General features: G+C 39.3%; 1 protein-coding gene across 1 annotated transcript in view; it reads left to right on the top strand.

Moving 5' to 3' along the window:
* The window catches only part of Nus1 (nuclear undecaprenyl pyrophosphate synthase 1 homolog (S. cerevisiae)), a 24,715-nt gene that overhangs the window by 6,442 nt on the left and 8,114 nt on the right, over positions 1–10,159 (top strand). The window contains exons 4-5 of the mRNA XM_013032779.1: positions 588–780; positions 9,650–9,775. Coding sequence (XP_012888233.1) covers positions 588–780; positions 9,650–9,775 — 319 coding nt within the window. The remainder of the gene's footprint in view (positions 1–587; positions 781–9,649; positions 9,776–10,159) is intronic.

Here is a 10,159-nt window from a genome sequence, read left to right as displayed (position 1 = left end):
CTCGCCGGGCCGGCGCCTTCCAGGCCGGGAGCTGGGCGTTACTGAGCCCCGGCTGGATGTTGAGATGGGACTCGTGGGTGTTTTGAACGCGGGGAAGACTCCTCCGAACCTTGGAAGGACTCGGGCGGGATGGGAGGCAGCCGTGCGCCGCCGCCGCCGCGCGGAGAGGAAGGGGAGGTTCGCCCGCCCTGAGCCGGTTTGCCCAAGGTCACGGGGCAGTCACGGGGAAATTGGGGTCGGGGCTGGTCCGTGCTTTTTGCAGCCTCTACCGTTGGGTGACACGGCGGGGTGCCTTGGTGGGGCTGGGGACGCCGATCATGAGTGTGTGGAGCGGTTGGGGATGGAGGGTCATTTGAATCGGGCTTGTGAAAAGTGTCGAGACTTCCAGTAGACCGAAAGGGAGCTGGATCCCTACTGATTTTAGAAAAGGCCTGGGATGAGGTGTGTGAGCCCCGATCCTCAGACTTAACAAAACGTGGCCCTCCCCACGTTTGGATTCCACAGGGGATTTTTCCAAGTACGAAAACGGCACTGAGCCCGTGGCAAGAAGCCATGGATTCTTTGTCTTTCATTCCATAGACTGTTAGGCTCCTGGGGAGGAAGTGACAGGAGGAGGTGTTCGGGGAGCGAATGAAGTGAGGAGAGATGCTGAATGGAAGAACTTGAGAGCTCCTGGGCAGGTGATGAGATCTGGGCAGGGCATTATAGAGAACGCGCAAGGAGGTGGAGGAAGAGGCCTGAGTGTGAGGTTTGGGTGTCAACTAAGTTACGAACGCACAGGTATTTCCTTAAAGAAAAGAAGATAAGAGTAATAAGCAGAATTTAGGAGCATCAGTGTGAAGGAAAGAAAATGAACTTTTTTTTTTTTTTACTGTTTTCCTTAAGTCACTTGTGTGCTCTAGAGACCTACAACTGGAGTTTTTATCTTTTAAGTGTTCATCAGATAGGTAGATTTAAAAGTGCAGCTCCCCAAACACTAATCTGACTGCTCTGTCATTTTCCCATGCCGCAGGGAATAGGGTTACATAGTTGCCCTTCATCTCTAATGATGGTTTGCTCTGGAAAAGGTAAATTTAATCTACTCAAGAGACTGACTTTCTGGAACTAGCTGAAGAACTTTAGAGACCAGTCGAAATCGTGAGGCTGTTAGGACGTTACACAATCTGTGTCTAAGGCAACACAGCCGGTACTGTCTGGGAAATCAATGTGCCGGACATGGAAATGTGATGGCTTGACTTAAATCCAGATGACTCCTTTAGAACATTTATCTTTCTATTGGGAAGGAAAATAATAGATTGAGCCTCCAAGAACAGATAATATTTCCACACTTCCTTGTTCCTGCAATTCCTGTTACTGAGTTCTGATGTGATTCAGACATCCTGTGTCATGTTCACTTACAGGAAAAAAAAACGTTGGCAATAAAAAGGAAGAAGCCAGGTTAAACCAACTATTGAATGAGAACAGAAAGATTCTATATTCTAGAAACCTTTTCCTTAAAGGGATAAGTGATAATTGCTTCTGAAAGACCTATCCTTGTTGATTGAGTCATTCATTCAAGTGACAGTTGGATGTATTTTAAGAATCATATAATCTCCCTTACAGAATGTGGCTTGATGTTATGCCTGTAACAAGTAGTCAGCACTAAACCCCAAACACGCTAAAGAAAATGATCTTAGTTTGCTCTAGTTTACCATTTGGCATACTGACACAAATATTGTTGGACAGTATGACTCTTATTAATGATTGATCTTCTTTTGTTTAAATACAGAAGTGCCAGAGGTATTAAACAAGCACAAAATCATATTTGGTATGCTTAACAGTACAACCTTGAGTGCTTGTGTTCCCTCATGTGGGAACTCATTGCAGAGAAACCTGTTTTAAATGTCACCTTTGTGTGTAATGTGTCGTTCACTTTTTTTTCTCTTGGCATCAGGGTTTGAACTTAGGACCTCATACTTGCTTGCCTTGCTCATGGGTTGCCGGTGCTCTGACACTTCAGCAGTGTCTTCAGCCTGGTTTTTACTGGTTACCTTGGAGATAGTGTCTATGGGCTTTTCTGCCTGGGCTAGCTTTGTACCTTGAACTCAGTCTCTTGAGTAGCCAGGGTAGTAAGTGTGAACCACGACTACATGGCTTAATAGTTGGCTTTTCAATAGAATTTTGCATTTGTCCTAACATCCTGAAATGTTCTTTATCAGAAGGTTAGTTCCATGGCAAAGGGATTATCATTGATTGCTTCTCAGTCTATTCCAAACTGTTCCTCCTAGGTCAGGTCAACTGTATTATCTATGTCAACCTTCATCTCTGGTCTTGCTCTATCTGATAGGTTCTATCCTTCTCTTTTTAGCTTTTGAAATGATTTCATTCTCTTGAATACTCACTTATTTATCTATAATGCTGTGTTTGTGCATTAAAGTAGGCTTTTACCATTTTTTTTCTTTTGTACTGGAACTGGGGCTTGAACTTAGGACCTCATGCTCTCACTTGGCTTTTTTGCTCTAAGTTGGCATTTTGTCAGCACACATCTCCACTTTGAGCCACATTTCCACTTCCTAGACTTTTATCTTAATAGTCATTCTTTGTTGAGCTCTTACTCTGTGCCACAATAGTATACAAACATACATTAAATATAGTTGTTTTACAGACCAAGGAACATAATTGGAAGTTAAGACCGTCTGGCACTGGTGGTGCTTAGTGATGCTGGCTTGTAATTCCACCAACTCAGGAGGCAGAGGTAGGAGGATATAGGTCTGAGGACTGTCCTTGCAAAGCATGAACACTATCTGAGAAAATAAAAGTACAAAAGGACTGAGGTGTTGCTTCTGTGGTAGAATGTTTGCTAGAGAGGCTTCAGTACAGTGCTCAAAAACAAAACAAAGCCTAAAAACCCAAATCCAAAGTAAGCCAATACCTGTAAGGACAGGTCTAGAATTTAAACCATATTTTATTTAAAAACTTTTGTTCTTGGAACTGTGTATAAATGTGTGTGGGTGTGCGCACTGCTCCTGGGGTTTGATCTGGTTTGGGCACTGTCCCTGAGTTTTTCTAGTTCAAGGCTAGCACTCTACCACTTGAGTCACTTACAACTGTTTTGGGGGAGGGGGATAGTTAATTGGAGAAGAATTTCATGGGCTTTCTTGGCCAGGCTAGCCTTGAACCACAAACTGGGCTGGCTTCTCAGCCTCCTGAGTAGCTGGGATTTATGGCTGTGAGTGCCTTGCGAGTTCTTGAAACTTTTATATTGTGCTGATGAGAGAATATGACCACAAAATAGTCACTTCTGGTACTATTAGTGATTATATTGTGTCATCTTCAAGACCTGGTAAAGTACTACTTATCTGCAGGTGATAGAAATTACATATAGAAATATCCCTAACTCCTACTTACTCCTACTTGTCCCCCCAACATTGCTCAAGCAAACAAGAATAAAATGTGCAAACAGAAGCTGAGCAAATCCATATGTCTGGTTCATTTCCCTTGTGGTACAGGCCTGTGATTTCAGTCCAGCATTCTTCCCATTTACTGTGCCATTACACTATTTATTCCCCTGTCACTTTGTGCCAACTTCCATATAACTGCTTCTTGGTGAGCTATCTGGAGACTGTCCCTTGAAATAAAATAGTTTAATAGCTATAAGATTTATTTTGTTATGATTACCTTAGTCTTATATTTTAACAGATTTTTAAATAACTGTTCTGAATGTTTTTTTTTCTGATAATTCTAATAGTTGGGTTGGTAGAGATTAAATGAAGGTAACCACTAGATGACTTACAGGAAGGCAGAGAAATTAAGGTAACCACTAGGTGACTTAACTGTCTAGTTAAAGAGGGGGGAAAAGTCAATTTGAGAAATATGTGTTTACATATAATTGTGTATTCAATTCTATAGCTGGGTAAGTGCTTTATAACTAGAAGAGATTGTTTTATTGTTTTTTTTTGGGGGGGTCTGGTTGTGGGCCTGAACTCTGGGCCTGGTCACTGTCCCTCAGCTCTTCAGCTCAAGGTTAGCGCTCTACCATTTGAGCCACAGCGCCACTTCTGGCTTTTTTCTTCTTGTTTATGTGGTACTGAGGAATTGAACCCAGGGCCTCACGCATGCAAGGCAAGTGCTCTACCACTGAGCCACCTTCCCAGCCTCTGTTTTATTGTTTTTCTTATGTGCTTCCCTGTGTCCTTATACTTCTTGTTAGATTATCCCTAGAAGATCTATTTTTATAAGAATTAAAAAAATCACAGTAAAAGATTTAATTTTGGATTAAATCAATTATTTTTAAGTTATTTTATAGAGTTGATTATATATTTCACATGAATTTTTAAAATAATCCATATTTAAGAAGTACAGACAAGATTTGTTACTGCATACTTGTTTAATTAAACTTCCTTGTTACTTGTTTGCCTCAACTTTAATATGTTTGATGACTTTATTACCCAGTTAGTGTGTACATGCTTGCGTATAGTGGTAGGCTGAATAATCACAAGATATCACTTATTGTTTAAACTGATTCTAATAAGCAACCTGAAAGCAGTATATACTCTAGTAAGCTATCTCTTGAAGTATTTCCTGCTCCTGATCCCCATGACACTACATATGCTTGGAGTTCTTCCTGTCTCACTTCCGGTTCCTTCTGAGCCTTTTGCTTGGCTTCTCTGCTTTGTTTCACTTCTAAGTGTTGTAATGTACGGGAGTTGTAGGTGTGTGATGTCCTTGTCTTTCTGCTCAGCTCTGCCAGTGTATCTTGGGAGTAGCTATAAACCCCTGCTTCTGGCTTTCTGCATTCCCTTAACAGCTTGCTGACCCTATCCCAGACAGTCTCCCTGATTTTAAGTATCATCTGTGTGCTGACAGGAAGTTTGATATTTCCAACCCTTATCTGTTTCATAACTCAGACTGTATTCTAAATATATAACTTACTGAACACAGTATTTTCCCCCAAAAAAACTGGTTCGGGAAATGGTCTACCACTGACCTATGTCCCTAGCCTTGGGAATTCTTTTGACTTTTTTATCTTCAGAAATGAACAAAGTCAGAAATTTTTTTTATTCATTTTTGTTGTTAAATAATACAACGTAAAGTAACCATTGACTGGCTACAAGGAAGGATACATGTTATTTAAGTGGAAAAAAGTTTTAAAAAGTTGCTTGGAGGGAATGAATGCATACTGGGCAATATTAGTAAGTTGAAACTGTTGTGTTATAAAGCTTTGGGACACTGCAGTATGTTCTCATGCAAGTCTAGGGAACATACTAATATTGTCTTATCCGATACTACAATTTAAAACATTTCTTTCCATTTTCTTTTCTGGTGGTAGTACTAAGGGCCTTTCGCTCTCACTTGCCTCTCCTGGTCCCGTCCCATGGCTGGGGCCATGCCTTGAGTTCTGACTTTTTGCTGGTTAATAAGAATGTCTTGGATTTGTCTGTCATGTTGGCTAGCCATGTGAGTAGATAGGATGATAGGTGCAAGCCACTTTAAAAATGTGCTTAGAAAATTTCTTAGACTATAGTAAAGAAGCCTACTTTTGGGCCCCAAAGTACATAGGAATATCAAGGAATATCAAAAAACATTTGTATGCTTTATGAGGTGCAGCTCTTTAGAATGATATTTTATTTCATGGAAATTAAGAGATTTTGGACGCGCATGCATGTGCATGCACGTGTGTGTATACTCAGGAGTGACTTCATTATCTTTCCCATTTGCGATTGTTCACATTTGGGAATTTGAGGCTCCATGAGGTAGTTGTTGAGAAACAAAACTGTAAAAATTTCTTAAATAACTATTGCTGAAACTAGCCTTTGGCTCCCAGGTTATTCTTTTCTTTCTTTTTTTTTGATAGCCACAGATGCCTGGCTTCTCTGCTGCTGCTTCTGCTTTTCCTTCTCGTCCTTCTCCTTCCTCGTTGTTGTCTTCTACTTCTCCTCCTCATTATGATGATGATGATGTAATTGTACAACGTGTTTATGATTCCATTAGTTGAGTTATGAGTATAATGATTCTTGGTCATTGTCACCCCTTTTCTCCCTTTCTCCCCTCCCTTCTCTGCCCTCAAGTTACATAGTTTATTTATTTATTGGTCATTGGGCTTGAACTCTGGGACTGGGCACTGTCCCTCAGCTCTTCAGCTCAAGGCTAGAGCTCTACCACTTGAGCCACAGCGCCACTTCTGGTTTTCTGGTGGTTAATTGGAATCTCACAGACATTTCCTGCCCTGGCTGGCTTTGAATCAAGATCCTCCGATCTCAGCCTTCTGAGTAGCTAGGATTACAGGCCTGAGCCACCAGCGCCCGGCTGCATAGTTTATTTTTAACATAACGTACATTGAATCTAATGACTATATTTGCACTCCCTTCTTCCCTCCATTCCTGTGGTTCAGGTTATTCTTAAGTATTTAAAATACGTGTTCTGTTGGCTCTGTGAAATCTCTTCAAAGCATTTTTAAGAATGAGCTATAGCTGGGCCTCGGTGGCTCACACCTGTAATCCTAACTACTCTGGAGGCTGAGATCTGAAAATCTCGACTCCAAAGCCAGCCAGGGCAGTAAAGTCTATGAGACTCTTATCTCCAGTTGAACACCAGAAAACCGGAAGTGGCTCTGTGGCTCAAGTGTTAGAACTGTAGCCTTGAGCTGAAGAGCTGAGGGATAGTGCCCAGGCCCAGAGTTCAAGACCCATGACTGACAAAAAACAAAAGAAAAAGAAAGAGCTATAGATAAGAAAGTAAGAAAAGTAAGGCGAGGGAATAGAAAGAGTTGTACTTCTAGTTGTTTTAAAAGACTATACTCATTAAAAACTAGGTCCATTTTATTTGGGTTCAATTTATTTAGAGAAAGATTCAAATTAATAGTACAATAGTAAGTTTAGCATTGTTACAAAAAGTTAACAAAGGGGCTGGGAAGGTGGCTTAGTGGTAAAGCGCTTGCCTTGAATGCCTGAGGCCCTGGGTTCGATTCCTCAGCACCACATAAGCAAAAAGAAAAAAGCCTGAAGTGGCGCTGTGGCTCAAGTGGTAAAGTGCTAGCCTTGAGCTGAATAGCTGAGGGACAGCGCCCAGGCCCAGAGTTCAGGCCCCACGACCGGACCGCCCCCCCCAAAAAAAGTTAACAAATACTAAGTAAATTCAGTAGAACTAAGTTTCTGGTTAAACTCATAGATACTTAAGGACAAATGGTTTATTTTCATCTGTTTCCTATCTATAAAAAGATAGAATAAAATAAATTCTGAAATCTTAATGTTACATAATTTTGTAAAGCACATTAAATGTTTTTTCCTTAAGTCAGTTATTTCTGAATGGAAATAGTCTCAAATTAAAAGAAATTTAGCTTATACAGAGGATGGGGAATTTCATTGTCACCTTTCTCTATATATTTACAATGTATTCCAGTCAATCTCACCTCCTCTATTTCTCTCCCGAATTCTTTTTACATAAAATGCTTGTGATAATTTCCTTAATCATTTTGGTGTTAAAGTTTTGAAGAGCAAATAGGATGGATTATGATGAGAAAAATAATCTGTACATATACCATGCTACTTCTAGAGATGTTTCCTACTAAAGCCACTCTTACATCTTGAATTTCTTGTGTATCACGTGAAGCATGTTTGTGTATGGCTTGGCTAAGGAAAACTGTGAGGTGGAATAGTGTTTATGCGTGACCTAAGTATTGTCAGATTTCTGTGATCGGTTAGGAATCATTGTGGACACAATCTATTTTGTTTTTCTAAGCACTTAATAGAAACTATACCTTAAAACTTTTTGGGGGGGGGGCGGTCGTGGGGCCTGAACTCTGGGCCTGGGCGCTGTCCCTCAGCTTTTCAGCTCAAGGCTAGCACTTGAGCCACAGCGCCAATTTCGGCTTTTTTCTTTTTGCTTATGTGGTGCTGAGGAATTGAACCCAGGGCCTCAGACATGCAAGGAAAGCGCTCTACCACTGAGGCACCTTCCCAGCCCCCCTTAAAACTTTTTACATAAATCAGCCAAGACCAAAATACCTTAAAAATACCTTTAAAAAAAGATTCTTTCTGTGTCTCTATGTAATATGCTTCCATTTTAACAGATTTTCTGCTTGTGTGTAATCAATTGTGAAGAGGTTTCTGGAAACTTTTTTTTCACCTACTGACATAACTTTGGATGTTTTGTTGTTGATTGGTACTTGGTGCCAGCTTATTAGGTAAACATTGAACCTTAGTGTATGGAGGATGCCTTTTGGGAAACTGATAAGTAAGAAACAAGACTACAGAAAGAAGTAAGACTATAAGTCATTCATTGGTGGTGGTGGGTGGGTCTTCTAATCACTTTTACAGGAAGTCCCTAAATATTCCATTATTGTTTAAAATTGAGTTTACATTCTCCTTCTAACCAGTTCTTTTTGCAAATTTAAATCCAACAATCACTTTTTTAAAATGTTACCATTTTCTGCTACCAAGGACAAAAAGCTATGGATATTACACATTCACTTCTGAGTAAGTCATGTACCATTTTCCTCTCAGTTCTTCCTTTGTGGTAAGTCTCCCCTTTCCATGGTCTCACCAGCGTACACATGGTATCCTACAGTAATTTGCTGACTATCTTTTCCTATCCTGATATTAAGAACATTCAACTGAGGATTAAGTTTCCATTCATTTCCATGTTGCTCATAAATTGTGGGTAACCTGTTTGTTAAGCAGTGTGAAATAAAAACTATAACTATTTGCTCACTGCTCCTCTCATATCCTTTGTGTCATAAACAGTTGTCTCTCAATATTCTAAACTATGCTTTATCTTAAGCATTTTCTGTATACAATGTCTTATCCATTTTCTTTTCTTGGACTTTGAGTTCACCTCAGCTCAAGTCTTCTTTGGACAAACCTTTGTCCATCCAAGAGATATACACATATATATGACCAGATTGGCATTTGTATGCAGCTGATTCTCTCTCTTTACACAAAAATCACACATGTGCACTCTTCTCTCATGCACTGAACTAATTTAAAGTCCTGTATGAGCACAAAGTAGAAACATTTGATAAAAAAGCAGTGGCTGTTTTGTTTTTTTCCAATTAGAGCTCTATAAATTGGTGTTGAATGTTTGTCAAATAGTTCCTTTGTTTTTCTCAGCAACCTGGTGATCCTAAGCTACTTTGTATGGTTGGGGGATCAAAATCTGCATCAGGTAGTTGGTTTCTGTGATTTTTTTGAATTTACAGAAATTTGGTCTTAATACTTTGTCTCTTCAACTTAAAAATAATTCAAGTTATTTCTTCTTAAGACTAATAAAATTGAGGCAGTATTTAATACACATAAAAATTCTGTAGAGAAAATGTTAGACTGAAGTCAGAAATGAATTTTTTGGATAAGCCCTTAAGGACATTAGATCCCTGTTTCTTAGTCTGTAAATATAAGTTTCCTATGAATGAAAAATTTTGAAGGTCTAAGTTTCTGTCATAGTAGTCTACCAAGTAGTTAACCCTTGTCCTTTTTGGGCTTTAGCCTGAAGCCAGACTCGACCTAACTTGTGTTGTTTCTTTGTTTTTCATATTTTCATTTGTTTAGTCATTATTGTTTCATTTGAGGCTTGTTAAGTTATGGATCTAGTGTTGTATTCATAAGCATCTGTTAATCATTGAAAAGCTGTTAAATTACCTATTTGTGATTTACTTGTTTTTAATTTTCTTTTTTAGGAATTTTCAAAAGAAATAATTCCAGATTGATGGATGAAATTTTAAAACAGCAGCAGGAACTTCTGGGTCTGGATTGTTCCAAATACTCAACGGAGTTTGCAAATAGTAATGAAAAAGATGATCAAGGTAAGCATGAGTGTAAGATTGAATATGTGACATATGAGGGCAAGTTTTATCAATCATTTTTCTTTCATTTTGGTCTCTATTGTCAATATTTTTAATTACCTTCCTTCCTCTTATTAAAGTATTTCTAGAAAAGTAAACATACACATGTTAAAATTTTTATTAGTCAGATTTTATAACTTGTTCAACAAAGAGAATCTAAAGAACTTACATAAGTCAGGAAATTAAATGAGTATGTAAAAAATAAAGGGCTGATAGAAGTAATGGTAACTTGAAATAGTCTAATTTTTACCTCATGTAAAAATTTAGCCTTTCAGTGTGTGTGTGTGTGTGTGTGTGTGTGTGTGTGTGTGTGTGTGTGTGTGTGTGTGTGTGTGTGTGTGTGTG

The sequence above is a fragment of the Dipodomys ordii genome, unplaced genomic scaffold, assembly GCF_000151885.1.
Source record: "Dipodomys ordii isolate 6190 unplaced genomic scaffold, Dord_2.0 Scaffold157, whole genome shotgun sequence".
Classification (NCBI taxonomy): Eukaryota; Metazoa; Chordata; class Mammalia; order Rodentia; family Heteromyidae; genus Dipodomys; species Dipodomys ordii.
Note: the sequence above shows the minus strand (reverse complement) of the source record. Positions and strands in the feature narration are given on the sequence as shown.